We start from the raw sequence: 18,918 nt of genomic DNA, 5'->3' as shown, positions 1-18,918 counted from the left end.
CCTTTCTAAAATGTCGATCAACATTTTTAATTCTCATATGTAATGAATAAGAGATAGATTCTATGCATTTTCTTGTTTAATGCATTAACGTTGCCCAACTTGTATTCCTTTCTGTATCTCTTTGATTCTTTTTTGTAGTACCGGTATATGTTGTGGGCCGCCCGAAATAGAGGAAGGTGCAAAAATCGGCCCGACGTCATAGTTTCACCCTTCGATGCACCCTGTGACCTGATCACATGATCAGCTTTCCACTGTAGTAACCACTGTCCCTGAAAGGGTTAAACGGCACTGCTCTACCTCAGTGGTCACACGAGTTTACACAACGGCAAATCAAGTTTACCCGCGACGGTTATATCGCATTCCGGGTTCATCGTGAAATGTAACCCCAAAAACCAATCTGCCAAACAATTTCCGAGTCGTCCGTGTGTGAGTGGGTGAATGCAGAAGCTTTGATTTGTTGAAACCCAAGTTTTGAGTTATGACACAGGGCTTTCTAGACAACAGTGAGTACCCAGCGCGGAGCATGACCACGCTATAAAAAAAAAAATAACGTCTTGTTTTTGTTTGTTTGTTTTTGTGGGCGTTCTTTGTCTCGTCCGTCCGATGAAATTGTCTCTTTCTGTGGCGCTACGTCAACTCATGGTACAAACGAACTGTTGCTCAGGCAACCATTGACTGTCTGTGCTTCGTTTCTGTCTGACAAACAATTTTAGGGCCATGCTGAAAAGGACAACAACAAAAAATACTGATAGGAAGGCGCAATTGGGGGGCACAAAGGCTGGGGGTATTGGGATTGGGCTTTAATGACGCTAATATTGTATTCTACGGCGTCTGTTGCCAGCTTTTAGCGGCTAACGTTGCTGGCAAGAACTGTCGGATTCTTTTTCAAAGGCAGTTTATTAGATTTAAATGACCGCACACTTCGATGCCGAGAGCCTTGCCACAGTTGCCGTTTGGACTGGTCACCGTTTCACAAAGCGGGCTTACTCAACTGTGCCGTTTTAGCCCTCAAAGTGGCGTCTGTTGTCGTGATGTCACTTTGCCAACAAGTGTCGCGTTTACGAGCTCGTACGTTTCAGTATTCAGCCCGGCGTGCTTGTTACAACCACGCAACGATAAAATGCAAAACAGTTCGTGACACCGTCGTGTCTTTATCCGTTTCGACAGCCTGTTAAATAAATCATCAAATAGCATGTTCGTTTAGCACGTTTTAATCATGTGCAACTGATGTGTATGTTCAAATTAAGGAAATCCAAAGCAAACCCCGCTGGCACTCTCTTCGAATACAAGAGCAGTGCAAGTGGAGCAGCTTGACCAAACAGGTGGAAAAGAGGGCAACTTGAATGTTGATGTTTTTTAGTGTAGAGCAAACTCAAGGCCCGCGGGCCAGATTTGTCCCGCCGCATCATTTCATGTGGCCCGCGAAAGCAACTCAAACATGTCAACTTCTACGATGATTGCTAAAATCTGTATCAAAACTTCAACTTCTCATATATAATAAATGAGTGAGATATTGTAAGCATTTTCTTTTTACTAAAACCCACATGAGACAAATTTAAACAATCCGTTGAATGAAGCATTGTTCTTGACTTCTTAATATGTTTTTACAGTCAGAACGGCCCTCCAAGGGAAACGGTCACAACATGGCCTGTGACAAAAATGACTTTGACACCCCTGGTTTAGAGCACAGGTGTCAAACTCAAGGCCCGTGGCCCAGATCTGGCCCGCCACATCATTTTATGTGGCCCGCGAAAGCAACTCAAACATTACAACTTCCATGATCCTTTCTAAAATGTCGATCAAAATTTTTAATTCTCATATGTAATGAATAAGAAATAGGTTCTAAGCATTTTCTTGTTCCCAAACCCCTCATGATAGCAACTTAAACAATAGTTAAATCGACCGTTATTCTTGACTTCTTTCGATGGTTTCAGTCATCACGGCCCTCCAAGTGAAACGGTAACTAAAATGTGGCCCGCACCAAAAATGAGTTTGACACCCACCATTATAGAGTAAGACTGGTAGTATTCACCACTTCCACAAACGCGACCGGATGATAATAACGCACACGAGTAAATCAGATCACCGTATTTCGGAAGTTGGCCGTAATCCTCTTCCGTAGTTTTATACAAGGGTGCATATAATACGCGTGGTTTTACAATCCTTGTGTGATTCCGGAATGTGTTTTTTCGTAACTGTTACGACTTTATTCACGCAGGTTTTTAAATACAATTTTAATCTTGTCCGATGAGACCGTGAAATTTTACTTTTGTCTAGTCATTCTATGACTTTTATCGTAGCATTACGACGTTTTCCTTGATCCCTTTTCAGCATTGCCCTTCTCCTACTTTGTCCCATTGACACGCATTGTTTAGCCACACATAGCCAGTGTTAGCTTTAAGAATGTGGGACGCGCTGCAATTGACATGTTTCACCCTCTAAACTATATTTTCAAATGTGCCCGTTCTTAAAGTTAGAAAAACACTTAGTAGTATGACTATGTCAAATTGATATTTTCTGTGTACTCTAGTTCCGTCCTAAAGAATACTGCTGTACTGTATAATTCTCGGAGAAGACTAGAGTGTGACACTGTGTCGCCATCACATGTCCCGGCTGTGTGTTACCTGTGTGTATGGTGGTCCCGCGTCGATTGTAACCCCCGCCGCAATTCTCCTTTAACACACCGTGTCTCTCGCACCTGCAGGTGATCGAGTTTGACGACGGCTCTGGCTCGGTGTTGCGCATCCAGCCGCTGCGTACGCCGCGTGATGAGGCCATATACGAGTGTGTCGCCTCCAACAGCGTCGGAGAGACCAGCGCGACCACCCGGCTCACCGTTTTGCGTGGTACGTCCCCACTTGGTCAAGGAAATACGTCATTTGTAGACGCAATTTTCACCGTACGCTCTCGCACTTTGACTGTAGCGGTTTAATGTGATTTATTCACTGCCGTGAACGTTGATCATTGTCAATTGGTAGAGTGGTTGACATCCTATCAGGCTGATAAAACTTTTTATGTTCGCCTGATTCACAATCTGCACCATTGTCGTAAATGTTGGTGCGCCTGCCGTTTTCGTTGTATTTGCTACCCGTTGGTTCCATCCTAAGAAAGTGGTATTTCCTTTCACTGCTATGCCGATGACAGTCAGAACTGTGTCCTGCTGAGCCAAAAGGACAATTTCTTACTAAAGCCGCTTTTGTCCTTTCTGGAGGAAATCAAGGCCTGCAATGACTGAATTTCAATGAAGAGAAAACAAAAGTTAGGATGTTTGTTAAACCCTTGTACATCCCACATTTCCGACTTAGGCCCCCTGGGCGCCTTATCGAAAGCCAAAAGTCTCAAATGTTTGAAACTGGACATTGATTTTAAATTGGACCAGCACAAATATTTTTGTTGTTGTTGTTATTATTGTTTTGTTTTGTTTTTTACTATACGTAGCTAGTTAAAGAAAAAGACCCTTTGTCCACAGCGGCATTTATATGATACAATAAGATAAGATAAGATAAGATAAGATATCCTTTATTTGCTCAACACTGGGAAAATTTACAGACTCCAGCAGCAAGAATGTAGGTAGAAAGAAGAAAGAAGAAAAAAAACAACAAACACCGTTCAATTAAGTGCAATATAAACACAAAATGGATAAATTGCAGTGCTATTTACAATTGTCTTTCACATCATTTAATTATTATTATTATTATTATTATTATTATTATTATTATTATTATTATTATTATTATTATTATTATTATTATAAGCAGTAATCCATGCCTTTCTTTGCATCTCAGATGGATTATTCTAGTGAGCTTTATTTTGGAGACAGCAAGACTCGCTCAAGCATTTCCAGTTGGTCCAAAATGCTGCTGATTGCCTCCTAACTGGAGCTTGTCGGAAGGACCACATACTGTCACTCAAATTCTTGACTCAAATTCGACAGTTCACTGCCGTCAACAAATGCATATTTCAGACACATTTTTCAATGGATAGATGTGTAGAAAGAGCTTGACCAGTTTGTCCAAGAATATCAAGTTTGAAAATCACTGCAATGACAAAAACATCCCTGAAGATGGCAATGTTACAGCGCTTTAAACACTTTACACACATCTAAACTTGTGTTTAAAGTAGATAGGAGAGACAAAACAGTTTAAAAAGAAAAGCATGTAAATATAATATGTACTGTATTCCTCGTGATGAATGAAGCTTCACTGTACGTTTTTTTTTTTTTTTTTGCGCTATGTTGTAAGTCCATGAGCCATTTAGTCGAGTAAGTTTCTTCTGGTTTTGAAGTCATTTGCATACATCCTGACACAATAATTAAGATGCCAGTTAAATTATGCAAATAGACGTCTGTTCCTTCACCGGCGGCTGTTTTTAATGCTTTCAAATTAGCTGTGCTCTGACTTGACCGTGTGAAGCGAGCCAAGACTTCTGCTTTTATGTATGGAAGTGATAAAAAGGCCCCCTGCTAAGTCTGAAGGGGTGGGGGGGAGGGGTTGCGGAATAAGGTTAAGGTGTGATACAAAACCCTTGATTGAGTGATTAGTCTGTCCCATTGACGTTTTGCCCATGTTGTGAAATTGGGGTTTCCCAAGAAACACAAAAACAAAAAACTTGAAAGGCAACACAGACTTCAACAAAGGTGGACCAATGGAAAACATGTGAATGCAAAATGTAGAAAGGTTTAGAAGAAAAATGATGTGACATTCCTCTGGCAAGTCTTAAAGGCACAGCAGTGAGAGGCAGATGCTCGCGGCGCTGAGGACATTTGGGGTTACCCAAAAAAATCTGTTGAAAAATTCATATAATAATACTACCCGGTTCGCCGCCCTCCGGGCGGCTCATCAGCTAGTTCCTGCGGAAGGCTGGTAAGGTGGGCCTTCGGCCCACAAAAGTGTTGTTGCTTGGTTCAACTTTTTGTTCATCTTCATTGCTTATCGCGCAAATAAAGAGATGTTTAGCTCTACTAAATAACTAACAATTTTATTGCAATGCTTGTGGGTAGACAACATTTTTTCGCTAAGATGCCCGCGCGATCGTAGTGAGCCACTGCCTGAGCGGCGCAGTGGCGGCGCGCAGTGGCGGCGCGCAGTGGCGGCGCGCAGTGGCGGCGCGCAGCGGCGCGGTGAAGTAGGTACGTTTTGAAAAGGGACAGACGGAAGGACAGACCGCGTGCGGGACGACGTGCAATATATATATAGATATACAAGAATTATTACTATCCATCCATTTTCTGATCAGTTTATCATCAAAAGAGTCGTGTGGCATGTTGGAGCCTATCTTCGGGCTGTCGGCGGGGCACAACCGGAACCAATTGCAGGGCACAATTAAGTGAACAAGCGTTCACGTACACAGTCACACCCAGTGACAATTTAGAGGGTTCCATTAGCCTGCCATGCGTGTTTTTGAAATGTGGGAGGAAACCGGAGCACCCGGAGAAAACCCACACACTCAAAGGAGAACATGCAAACTCCACACAGTAAGGCCGGAACCAAAATCAAACCCTGGATCTCTGCACTGTGACACAGACGTGCTAACCAGTGAACCACCGTGCCGTCGAATTCCTACTAATGATCTTTAATTTCAAGTCGAAAAGAAAGAATAACCAACTCCAGACATTTGTTTTTTGTGTTTTTGGTCCAATGTGGCTTTTTTAATATTATGGGTTGGCGACCGCTGATTAAGACCATTATTTATGAGAGGGTGACGATATGCTAATTTGTTATGAAATAATACCCTTCTCTTCTCTTCACCCTCTCTGGTGTCACCCGTGCAAAATAAATTACAAAGGTCAGCCATTTTGTTTTGTATCTGAAACTTGACTGTAATGGCACAGGTGGCTTAGGAGAGTGGCCGCCTGAGTGTCGTGCACTCCATTTTGCACCAATTTCGCCACAATTATACAAGGCGTCAAAAGAGCTTCTACTGAGAACAGGCTGTGTCTGCGCCGGTCCTCCCGCCTCACGCCATCACCAACCGCCGTATCTCCCCAGTGAGCCTGCAAAAGGCAGATTGGGAGAGGCGGCACGACTACTTTGCACAACATTTTACACATTTCGCACATGCGGAAATAACATGCCTTAGCGACTCCTGCCGGCTCCGCCACCGACTAGCATTAACATCTTGATTGACATTTCCAATTGCCCATCATTGCAGGACCGACGGGAGAAATCTGTTTTGGTTTTGTTGCTTGCGTGCATGTGACTATCTTTGTAGAAAATACGTATTACACAGCTACCAACAACATCGTCCCGGTTTTTTTCTGTGATGCAGTCGATACCCTGGCGTTGCTAAATGATCCTGCATTCCGATCAGAATCTGGAACGTGGGATCCACACTGGAAGGTCACAGCCCGAAATTGAAACCAGCAACTCTTAACTGTCAGGCGCATGTGCTGGATACATTGAAAAATAGAAAAACTTAGCATTTTTTAAAATGAACAATAAACACCAAAGAGGAGCTAAACACAACAAGAATCTGACAACAACAAAAAATCACGTCGTAAGAAAGAACGGCATATATTTTCAAACAAACTAAAGGAAACATCCAGCTCTGAGACGACTGTGTTTCCGGCGGAATTGATGTGCGCATCGGGCTGTTGGAGTTCATGATTCAGGCATGATTAAGGATTTATATTGCATCCTCATACCCCTATTATGCTGTCAACAACCATTTCCTGCCTGCGTACGCACACACGCGCGCGCACACGCACACACAAATAGCAACAAACTTGCGTTGCTGTGTACAAGTCGACAGCGAGAGCGGAAAATGAGAAGGCGCTCTCCTGTGACGGAAAAAAACAGAAACCATCAATTCCATTTTGCCAGCGATGGGTGAGGTTGTGAGGGAGGTGTGTGTGTGGTGGGGATGGGAGGGTTGTAACGATGACGACACACACACAGAAAAAAAGAAAGCTTGGAGGTACATCATTCTGCGTACAATAGACGCAGCGGCGACATGAGCAGCGATTATTCCGAAACAATGAGCACTCTTTTGTCACTATTTTCCAAGCGGGAATAGAGAGCAAAGGCGACCTCGTTTGACAAGATTGAGCACCTTTGTCATGAAACGTGCTCCCATTGCAGCTCACCAAAGATGCTTGCTTCACGAGCAAATATGTCATTGCATTGTTGTCAGGGAGGGCCAGGAAACAAAATAAAAGAACTTGAAAGAATAAAAAAAAAAAATTAAAAACAACTGAAAATATGATCCGAAAATTTAAAACAATTTTTAAAAAAAAGTAAGAACCAAAAAATTCTGAGTGGAAAAAAAATTCCAAAAAACAAGTAATTAGTTAAATGACATTACAATTGTTCAGATTAAAAAGAGCAACAAAAAGGATAAAATTTAAAATAAAGTGAACTCGATAAAGCAGGAAAAAAAGCAATACATTTTCTGTAATGGAACTAAAAAATATTCCTAACGGAAAAAGGCAAAAATGAAAACAAAATTATAAAACAAGAAATTGTTTAAAAATGAAGACAATATATATTTATTTTTTAAAAACTCAATTAAGGAACTAAACTATGAATGGGAAATGGGGAAACATTTTTCTAATTAAAAAGAAAAAAAACAAAAGAGGAACTTATTTTAAAAGATGCAGAAGAGGAAATGAAACTAATCACAAAAGGTAATTATAAAATAAATAAAGCTGTATTCATTTGGAATAAATACTCCTAAAAAGCATTGCTTGTCAATTACCACAACCATCTTCGTCCATCCTCATCTCAGTCCTACGTCCACAATGGACAAGTTAATCATGACTGTAATTAAAAAGATTGAGAACCGCTGTCCCCGCAGATTCTGAACTGCTTGCTGAGCCAAAAAGGGTGATGGGGGGGGGGGACCTAAACAAAACCCCTCTTTGAATATTATGTGGTAAATCAAGGCAGAATCTGTAAGCTATGGCGAGTGATTTAAAACCAAGCAGCTGCGGGCGAGATTGATGTCAGACTTCTCAGCCGCTGGGAAAAAAAAACCTGTGCCGGAGCCACAAATGGTGCTTCAGAATATCAAGACGGCCCCCCTCACGTTATCATTGAAGGCGCCTGTCTTATGAGTGAATTATTTTTAAAAAACAACAACAACAAGACAGTGATTTGAAAGGAAATTTCCCAATTTCCAAGATTGGAAAAAAAACAAAAGCTAACTAAAACTGCATTTAATGTTTGTAAAATTAACACTGTAATTCTGGCCCAAATGTACTTTGTTTTCTTTTTTTTTTTTCAATTGATATCATACACGAGCTTTCAAGGCTCATTATAAATCCATGTATTGTGGTATTACGCAACATCCATATGGAAGAATGAACGTCAAACCGTCATTTGAGAATTTTTGTTTACTTTATGACACCATAATTAGTCACGTTTTTGAAAATATTATCTTGCACTCAACCTGACAAATACTACATATCGACTAAAATGACTACAAAAATTAATACCTCAACTCAAATTAAGCATTTTCCTAAAAAGAAAAAAAAAGCAACAAACCTACTCTAGAATTCAAACAAATACTTTCAAAAATTAAATAAATGTTTTTTTTAAAGGACAAAATTAAAATAAAAAAATAAAGTTAAAGTAAAAATGAAATTCGGATCAAACTTCTCTCACTAATTGTTCTCAGTATTTTCGATTGATTTGTTTGCTTTCCCAGCCCAAGTTGATTTTAGCTCAGCCAAGTTGCGGGTTTTCAGCCGCAGCACAAATTCAACACGGCTGTCACGCTGCTGCCAAGCAAAGAAGCAGAAGCAGTGACTAAATAACGCCTCGAGGTACAGATATAAGCCAGCGCTGTTTGGTTACACATGTTGTCCAGTCGGGAATCAGATTAAAGAGCTTCTGCAGCCCAAATAGGACCCCTGGGGGAGCAGCTCTGGGAAGATGGCGCTTAAGTAATCCAATAAGAGGGAACAAAATGCTCAGCGCTATGCTCTAATAAAGCACACGCTAGTGTGTCGACGATCCAACCTTGCACCGCGCAGATGGAGTGGTGGTGAGAATAAGCCGTTCAATATGTTCCAAAATGCCGGACAAAGACGTTGCCCTGAGTTATCCATCGCGCTTTGAGTCAACAGGTATAAAAGTTGCTAATGAATATTCCTGCCAATGAGCCACAGCTAATTCCAAATTTGCTGTAATCGAGTGTTCGGAGGAACAGGTCTGCTCTTAGCCTAAGTGCTAATACGCCTCGACGGCTTCGGGAACTTCTAAAAGCTACGTTGGTATTTTCCTGAACAAATCTGATTTCTTTTTTTGAAAAAAGGGGATAACTATGGGAATTTCTAACACCCACTTAGATGTTACCGCTAACACGTGGGCCGCATTCTGTGACAATGCCGAAAGAATGAAACAAGCAAACTCTTAGCCTAAGTGCTAATACGCCTCGCCGGCTTCGGGAACTTCTAAAAGCTACGTTGGTATTTTCCTGAACAAATCTGATTTCTTTTTTTGGAAAAAGGGGATAACTATGGGAATTTCTACCACCCACTTAGATGTTACCGCTAACACGTGGGCCGCATTCTGTGACAATGCCGAAAGAATGAAACAAGCAAACCCTTAGCCTAAGTGCTAATACGCCTCGCCGGCTTCGGGAACTTCTAAAAGTTACTTTGGTATTTTCCTGAACAAATCTGACTTCTTTTTTTGGAAAAAGGGGATAACTATGGGAATTTCTAACACCCACTTAGATGTTACCGCTAACACGTGGGCCGCATTCTGTGACAATGCCGAAAGAATGAAACAAGCAAACTCTTAGCCTAAGTGCTAGTACGCCTCGCCGGCTTCGGGAACTTCTAAAAGCTACGTTGGTATTTTCCTGAACAAATCTGATTTCTTTTTTGGGAAAAAGGGGATAACTATGGGAATTTCTACCACCCACTTAGATGTTACCGCTAACACGTGGGCCACATTCTGTGACCATGCCGAAAGAATGAAACAAGCAAACTCTTAGCCTAAGTGCTAATACGCCTCGCCGGCTTCGGGAACTTCTAAAAGCTACGTTGGTATTTTCCTGAACAAATCTGATTTCTTTTTTGGGAAAAAGGGGAAAACTATGGGAATTTCTACCACCCACTTAGATGTTACCGCTAACATATGGGCCGCATTCTGTGACCATGCCGAAAGAATGAAACAAGCAAACCCTTAGCCTAAGTGCTAATACGCCTCGCCGGCTTCGGGAACTTCTAAAAGCTACGTTGGTATTTTCCTGAACAAATCTGATTTATTTTTTTGGAAAAAGAGGATAACTATGGGAATTTCGAACACCCACTTAGATGTTACCGCTAACACGTGGGGCGCATTCTGTGACAATGCCGAAAGAATGAAACAAGCAAACTCTTAGCCTAAGTGCTAATACGCCTCGCCGGCTTCGGGAACTTCTAAAAGCTATGTTGGTATTTTCCTGAACAAATCTGACTTCTTTTTTTGGAAAAAGGGGATAACTATGGGAATTTCTAACACCCACTTAGCTGTTACCGCTAACACGTGGGCCGCATTCTGTGACAATGCCGAAAGAATGAAACAAATGACAGTGATAGAAAGCACCCATTGGAAAAAGCAAAGCAAACCCTGACGGATGTTCTTCCTGGCCTTTATTGAGCCAAAGCGGACATTTCGCAATGCTAAAAATCTTACGGCCGCGCCACCAAAAGTGCGAAGACTGAAATTATGGTGATCAACTGAATTTATTCACAAATGGGAAGGCCTTTTTCATTGAACGCAAAGCTCGCATTAAGCCATGACTCATTCTCTTGCATGAATGACAACTTGCGGTTGTTCAGCACACAGAATCAAGGCTACACTGTGCGACAGAAATTCCATGCAAAACTCTTGTTGCCATCTTTTGTGGCCACGCATCATCAGGCGGAGATACATCTGGAGGCAAACATCTTTATCCGAGTTAAGTGAAAGAAAACCTCATGCCCGTGGACATTTTAATATTTGATCATGCTAAAAAGCTTTCTTTGGGACCCGTCGTTCATGCCTGCAAGAAAGAGTCCTGACGGAAAATGGGGGTTACATGAGGACTTTCAACTTCAGAGCCGGCGATACTTCTATTTTTGGGGGTCATTTATTTATATATTAATTTTTCCTTCTCGGTCGCTGGCCCGCTTGGCAATGAAGATAGTCATGGTTAAAAAGTCATTTTCTCTCTCTCTATCTCTCTCTCTCTCTGTCAGAGGTTCAATCCCAGCTCTGGGCTCCCTGTGTGGAGTTTACATGTTCTCCCCGTGCCTGCGTGGGTTTTCTCCGTGTACTCCGGTTGCCTCCCACATTCCAAAAAGATGCATGGCAGGTTCATGGAACACTTGAAATTGTCCCGAGGTGTGAGTGTAAGCCTCTGTGTGCCCTGCGATTGGCTGGCAACCAGTTCAGGGTGTCCCCCGCCTACTGCCCGAAGACAGCTGGGATAGGCTCCGGCATGCCCCGCAATCCTTGAGAGGATAAAGTGGTTCAGAAAATGCATGGGTGGTTGCTGGAGCTCCTCCCAGCTGACTTGGGGCAGAAGGCGGACTATACCCCGAACTGGTCGCCAGACATTCGCAGAGCACATATCGAAACAAACGAAAAACAAATCTGATCACCAAACTGTAATGTCTATCACAGCTGGTCGACTGTTTCGAAAACAGCTCGCCGCAGTTTTTGTGTGGAGGAAGAAAACATGAGCAAATAAAAGAGTAGCCGTTGACAAAACAGCTCAGTGAGGTAAGGCCAACAATGAGAAGCTCTTCTGTCGACCCAGTGTCGGAAAGCGGCATTCCCGTTTCATTCTAGGTCAGCTAATGCATTTGCAAGCCATGAAACGAGCCAATTCCAAGTGATGTCCTTGTTAGCACTGTGCTATGATTCACTTGATTAGCACCCCCCCACCACCCCGCCTACACTTCCCTATCTCCTTTTGGATTTTTGAGCGTGGAAACCGCTTTGATCAGTGTCCCTCAACTTGAAGTGATATGCTTCGGCATGGAAGGGGGGAGAAATTTTTCGCTGCTGTCACACTCGGCGGATAATGTTTTCTCGCCCGCTTCTTGCGCCGGCTTAAATCTGATCAGGGGAGGGGCAGGGAGAATCAGATTCTAAATCTGATTCCTAAAGTGGGCAAGAATAACCTTGAGGGCACATCCGTGTAGAAAGCAGACTAAGAATGTCAGAATCCCTAATCCTGCATTCTTTGCGGCAAAGAGTTGGCAACAATGCATCTCGTCACACGCTTTTCTCCAGCAAGTGACCTGTGACAGCCTTTATGGAGTCAGGCGGGGCTGTGGGGAGGAGGGGGGGTTCGAATGGACTTGTATACTTCCAACAAATATCTCTTTTCAAAAAGTCTGCAGTGGTTCCGTCTGAAGAATAACCTCCAGCACGGGGGTGAAACTTCTTGTTCCACGATAGGAAAGAAAGCGGGTCAAACACAATCCAATTCTCGTGAAGCGGCCGCTGAACAAAAGTCACAATCGACCGGCGGGGGTCGGTTTTTCACAGCTTGACTTGGAAAAAGAGAGGGAGAGTTTACAAAAGCTGAAAATGCAGCGATTCCAGCGAGAACACGGATGAAAACACAACTCAACTTTCTGAACTCGTCTTCATTGCAGATTGGCTATTTATACACACTCCTGCTACTTCTTGTATGAGTGTCACACTGTCATAGTGATGATAAATATTGAAATATTCTGAATAGAAGAGTAAATGTATAATAATCAGATTTAAAAAAAAAGAGAGTATGTGCTAATGGTTGATTGACCTTGTATTATTAACCTTGTAGGTTGACATTTTATGAAGTTAAGTGTAATTGACAAGCATTAGTTTACGGGGGTCATCTAACATCAACATGGCACGTAAGTACTCACAGCCAGAGAAGTACTCGAAATAATGGTGATGGATAGGTTTTTATGCTATAACATTTTTTCTTATTTATTGATACAGTTCCAAAATTACATGCCATTGTGTCTAGTCACTTTATTGTCTTATGAAGTAAATGCATAACGGAACTTGAAGTTTACCTGTATTTTCTGCAGTATAAGGCGCTTCGGATTATAAAGGCCCACCTTCAATAAATGGGCTATTTTAAAACTGTTTTCATATTAAGATATCCTTTATTCGTCCCACACTGGGGAATATGTAGGGCGGACTGCATTCTAAAGCACATAGAATAGAATAATGGCTGCGGTTCAATATGCATCCACGAGATGGAGCTATGCTAAAGGAAATACAATAAAATACACCACAATACAGTTTTCTTTAAATGAGCCTTCACAATCGAGGCATTGCAAAACAATAAATGAAAGATTAAAGTTATGGAGACAATTTGATTCAACAAAAAATCCACACAAACCTCGTGGACTCACATCCACAAAGGGCTAAATATCCTTTCATGCCTCGCTTGTCTCCTTCTTCCTTCGTTTAGTCAGTAGTGAACTATGCTTTTGTTATTATCTTTGTTTTATAATGGCTGCGCAGAGCTCACAAAGTAGTTGTCTGAGTGTGTGTTGGCGAATGCACATGTCATTTCGTGTTGGGCAGAATCCGTCTACGTTCCAATTGGTTCTTGCTAACAATCACCATTAGCTGCCATCGGAACACTCACGGGGAAACAACTCAGTGGGGAATGTAAAGAAACTGTAACACCATACATAAGGCGCATCGGATTATAGGGCGCACCGTCGGCTTTTGGGGAAATTAAATGCTCTTAGGTGAGCCTTATAGTGCGGAAAATACGCTTCTTAATATTTGCCTAGCTATTGGTGAGCTAAACTGTTCAGCTAGCTGAGCTTCATAGTTCACGCAGCTATCTGACCTGCATCTAACAGAAGAAAGTTAACGTAGATGTTGTATCGCTGATCTTTGAGTTTTAAACTTTGCTTATTCCAAAATGAATCATCTTCGAAGACACTTGGTCAACGTTGTCATCATTGGCCTTCGGCTATGGCCGAGACATACTGGTGGCCGTCGTTGCCACGGTTGCCAGATTGGTAACAGGTGAAGCCATCATTTATGTCTTTGCATGTTTATCTTAAACTACTTACTGCAGACAGACAGTCTTTGACCGTAGCATGATCTTACTCTGAACCATGCAATATGACCGCCACCTGAACCTTACGATTTGACCTCTACTTGGAACTATCTTAGCAACGGAAAATAATGTTAACACTTTTTGCAGAAATAGACCAGACAACGCTGTAAGTAGCTTGTGGTTTCGCGCTTGCAGCTGTGTTCCAACCAAAAGTAGAGGCCCGGCGAATAATTAGGGTTTCGTGGAAGCCAGCGTTAAGAGGACTTTGAAGAAAAGCTAAAAATGTTGCAACATTAGGGCACTGCCATTATGTTTTATGTCTTCCGAAAACAAAAGTATTTGATGATTCCATTAAGAAATGAAAAGCAGGATAAAATCCATTAGGAGTTACGCCGCGCTTAGGATATATCAGACTTGTTTAGAGATGTTGTCTTTGCGCATTTGTGCCTTGACCACAACGATTGCTTGTGTCACACTTGTGCCCTGAATGTTCAGTAAAGCCTCTTGCAAGAACTTCTCCATTTCCAGCCTCTGACTTCCCACCTCACCTCAGCCCAAATTCAAACGAACTTGCAGAGGACAGTGAAAGGATCGCGCCGTGTCCACGAGAACCTCTCAATTAAAAAAATAATAATTTTAAAACAATTTTAAAAAGTGATTTTCAAATGTAAACAGCATGATTTGTGAAGTCATGGAGTTCAGGTCAACGTGAAGTCGAGTTTTACATCATTTTTGACTGTTCAGAATTCTGAGATGAGCCCCCTGGAGGCCTTGCAGCCTATACAATGAATAGGAAGTACGATCGAGTCAAAACATCTGCGCTGGTTCGCACCGCGGTCTCCCTTGGGATCAGGAAGTCACGTGATGCTTTATGAATCAGAGCCAACCCCTCCGTCCCAAAAGAGCTGCCTATTCTAAAACGAATGTGATTGCATGATTTTGTGTCATCAAAGCAGCTAATGCGTGTGCAGTAAAAGCTGCAGCATAAGAGTATATCTTATATTACCGAGCAAGTCACAAGTAAAAAAACTAGCAACTTAAATGGACTCGAGTCCGAGACAAGGGACTGAACACTAGCAACCCTGGCTCAGCTGTGTCCTTACCCACCAATATCAGCCAGCAGTACGACAACAGGGTCAATTTCCTGCTCTTACCATTCTAAACTGTCCTCTGTCAATCTCTAACAAATTCAGGCTAAAGAGCAACCAAATCACACCGTCCCAAATGTTGATTTCAACGTGTCCTGAGTGGCAAGAGGCTGAAAAAACAAAAGCCCGGTTCCAACAAGCTAACGGGAGCGACTTGAGCGCTGCCATTTCATCAGTTTCTCAAGCAGGCTGACCGAAAACAATGCGTCATTTCCCCCACGGCATCCGATCGCAAATGAGATGCTTAAACAGTTGGCGTTGTCATCCACGGGAACTGAGAGTTCACCTCCATAGTTTGCGCAGGAGTGATCAATCAATCTAATTTTCTAATGGCTTGGAGTTTATGTGCGGTGGCCTTCAGTCATCAGCAGGAATCTGCTCGCTGAGGTACTTTCGGAGCCAACGTCCCTTCACACTTGGCACCAGACACTCCCATGGCCTGATAGCAATGCCGGTGGCTAATATGTGCAAATTGTCATTGGGGGGGTCTTTTCATACCAAGCACCAGCGCTCAGCACTTTTTATAGGAGGTGACTTCAGCATTTCTCTCCCTTCCATCTCATTGAGTGTGTAGAGCCCATTGTTGAATATACAGTATGGATGTTTAAAGCAGCAGCTGCCCTTGCCTTAGACTGTCCTTGAGATTGCGGCGCTCAGCGAGCTAGAACCATAAGGCGGAGGGGGGCGGGATTCCATTCCCTGTTAATTTCAGCTTCGACGAACAGCCATTTGAATGTGGAAGCTTTTCAAACTCTGCGTTTTAAATGATAACTCTCAAGTTGTGGCCAAAGCTACAAGCGAGGCTGCAATCTGATTCCATTTTCAGTGTCTTGGCCTTGGTGGGTCTGGAGAATCTGACATGGCTTTTCGTGACGCGCCTCGGCTAATCGCACCGCACGCCACCGAACGTGTTTAATTTCCCGGCCCGTATTTATCATCGCCATGGTAATTCACTTTGCAGGGAAAGTGAGTGAGACGGGCTGCATTGCGTGTGTTGCCTGATGTCACCATTTTGTGGTCAAAGCGGGTCTAAATCACATTTTCGGAGCCAGGACCATCACCATTTGTAGCACATCATTGGCCAGCGCGGAGGCTTATCAGTTTCCTGCTTGGGGGTAAAAATAAGGAAAAATGAAAGCGGCGCGGACCACTGAATGGGCCCTCGCACCCCCACTTTTGATGGAAAATCCTGGAAAAGATCATCAAACGTAGACACAATGCTCTGGCACATTAAATGACATGGGTAAAATAAAACGCTTGATAATGTAGCGTCACCCGTCTGTTTTGGATAACTTCTTGCGATTCTTACTTCAGTCAGTTTGTCAAGTGCAAGTCATGAAATTCATTTAAAATTTCCATGTGTCCTGTAATGATTACAGGTCAGTTCAGTATCGATTAGTCAAGGGGGAGTAGATCAGATTTATTATTTTTAAACAAATTACCGTAATTTCCGGACTACAGACTACAAACACCTGATTATAAGATGCACCCACTACATAAAAAAAAAAAAACTTATTGTACACACATAAGCCGCACCCGGCTATAAGCCGCAGCATTGTAACATGAAATATTTACAAAGAAAGACAGTACACAGAAAGTGTTTTCAAAGTTTTAATAACGTACCGTAACATTTCATTCCAGATAGTGCCTGCAACGGGTCAGCACCACGGCAATAAAACAGCACTATGAACAAAATCCGCGCTTACCGTAACACTCGGTTAGCCATTCCTTCATTAGGCTTTCTACCAATGTATATATCAACGTGTCTCGCTCTTACATTTTATGCCCGAGCGCTCCCTGGCGAGCATTAGAAAAATCTTTATGTAGGCCGCTTTATTAAATAAGCCACAGAGCTGAAAGCATGTGACAAAAGACTTTTACCGTGTTGTTTGCAATTCTTAGATTGGACGCGCGGCGATGAGGCTTGTGGTTCGTTTCTGGCGATCGATCGGATTCATATTTGTCTAATTGTAGAATCAAGTAATTGCCTGTGGAAGCAGACAGGTCTGATACTGTCCAGTGTGGTCTTAATGCCTGACAAACTCTGTCCAGAGTGGTTCAGGCAGGGACACCCGAGTTGCTTGGAGAAAAGTTTGCAGTTCACTCGGAAGTCACTTGCTCGTAAACATGTTTTTTTTTTTTTTTTACTTCTCTGAGATTTATCCACGGCGCTGGCTCACTATGCCAAGAACCCAAAAGCATTATTGGAAGTCGGCCATGATTGTCATTTGGCGGCGAGCAGGCGTGGATGGCATCTCTGCGAAGCCTCGTTCCAAAGTGACAAAAATGCGTCTGAAAAAGGTGCCAATTAACCGTATGGCAGGAATGTAACGAAGCAAGTAAACATAACGGGCTGTTCTTTCAACGCAGTTTTCTCCGAAGGAAAATTTACCACCGAAGAATCTCTGGGTTTGGCTTTACCTTTTAAAATATTTGCTATCGGGATCATCCACTTGAAAGCCCAAACACATCGCCAAACCTGAGGAAATCAAGTGTGTCCTTGGTACGTCTGGCAGCAAAAAGCCACCTGCCGTCCTAAGTGAACATCAAAAAGCACTTCAATGCGAGAGTTGGCGTCGCCATAGTGCTCGCCATTAAGAAACAAATTTGGCTTTTAAAGGGGGAATTGGCCGTCTTTGCCGTCTCATTTCTCGGATGCGCGCTGGTGAAATGTGCCTGAGAGAAGCTGCTCTCAGGAGATGTTTCTTTGTCTGATGACAGAAAACAAACACGGCTGCATCTTACTATTCGCAAAAATTGGATGGCGGTACGGAAATAAATTGCACGGGCTGGAATGTTAAACCTACAGGAGTTGGAATTGGTGCAGTAACAGCATCCAACAAAAGACCCGGTCCGTGCGAAAGAACAATTGGGTTCCAACGCTGCAGGTTGAGAAAAGGACCACAGAACCCAGTGTTGTCGTGAAGTCAGAAGCAGAGAATTTTCCAAAGAAGCTCAGTTCAAGAAGTATGAGATGGGCTACTCAGGGTTTTAGTTCGGGTTGTAGCGATCCGTACGTTCGCTTTAAGGTCACAGTTTTGGGTTTAGTAATGGCACAGAATGGCGGCCCGGTGTATGAGTGATTAGCGCGTCGACCTCACAGTGCAACGGTTCGATTCCAGCTCTGGCCTTCCTGTGTAGAGTTTGTATGTTCTCCCCATGCCTGTGTGGGTTTTCTCCGGGTACTCCGGTTTCCTCCCACAAAAACATGCATGGCAGGCTGATTGAACACTCTAAATCACAGGTGTCAAAGTCAAGGCCCGGGGGCCAGATCTGGCCCACCACACCATTTTATTTGGCCCTCGAAAGCAAATCAATCATGTCAAGGTCCAGGATGCTTGCTAAAGTCTGAACCAAAATGTCAAATTGTCATATGTAGTCCACAATAACAGTCATTATTTGTGACTTCTGATTGTAAAACTACTTCTTGATCAATTTGTTTTCCCCTGTGTATGTAATATGTGGACGGGATTAAACATTTATGTTTACCAAAATTCATAACGGCCGTCCAAGGGGAACCGTAACTACAATGTGGCCCGCTACAAAAACTAGTTTGACACCCATGCTCTAAATTGTCCCTAAGTGTGAGTGTGAGTGTGGGTGGTCTCTGTGTGCCCTGAGATTGGCTGGCAACGGTTCAGGGTGTCCCCTGCCTACTGCCAAAAGTCACCTGGGATAGGCTCCAGCACGCCCTGCGACCGTCGTGAGGATAAAGCAGTTCAGAAAATGGATGGATGGATGGTTAATGGCACAGAATATACAAGACCCAAAA

The 18,918-nt window shown here is 42.9% G+C and overlaps 1 protein-coding gene and 2 long non-coding RNA genes across 33 annotated transcripts in view; 1 reads left to right on the top strand and 2 right to left on the bottom strand.

Moving 5' to 3' along the window:
- The window catches only part of LOC127604875 (receptor-type tyrosine-protein phosphatase delta-like), a 313,271-nt gene that overhangs the window by 244,317 nt on the left and 50,036 nt on the right, over positions 1 to 18,918 (top strand). For all 31 annotated transcript variants that reach the window (XM_052072299.1, XM_052072264.1, XM_052072256.1 and 28 more), the window contains exon 12: positions 2,705 to 2,846. In XM_052072299.1, coding sequence (XP_051928259.1) covers positions 2,705 to 2,846 — 142 coding nt within the window. The remainder of the gene's footprint in view (positions 1 to 2,704; positions 2,847 to 18,918) is intronic.
- Positions 1 to 18,918, bottom strand: part of LOC127605352 (uncharacterized) — a 67,394-nt gene that overhangs the window by 36,270 nt on the left and 12,206 nt on the right. The window lies entirely within an intron of this gene.
- Positions 8,228 to 10,221, bottom strand: LOC127605363 (uncharacterized). Its single transcript, XR_007963576.1, has 2 exons — positions 9,628 to 10,221; positions 8,228 to 9,434 (listed from the first exon to the last, which is right to left on the bottom strand). It is a non-coding gene; the product is annotated as an uncharacterized LOC127605363 (long non-coding RNA).

Source organism: Hippocampus zosterae, chromosome 1 (assembly GCF_025434085.1).
Source record: "Hippocampus zosterae strain Florida chromosome 1, ASM2543408v3, whole genome shotgun sequence".
Lineage (NCBI taxonomy): Eukaryota > Metazoa > Chordata > Actinopteri > Syngnathiformes > Syngnathidae > Hippocampus > Hippocampus zosterae.
This window is presented reverse-complemented; position numbering and strand designations above follow the sequence as displayed.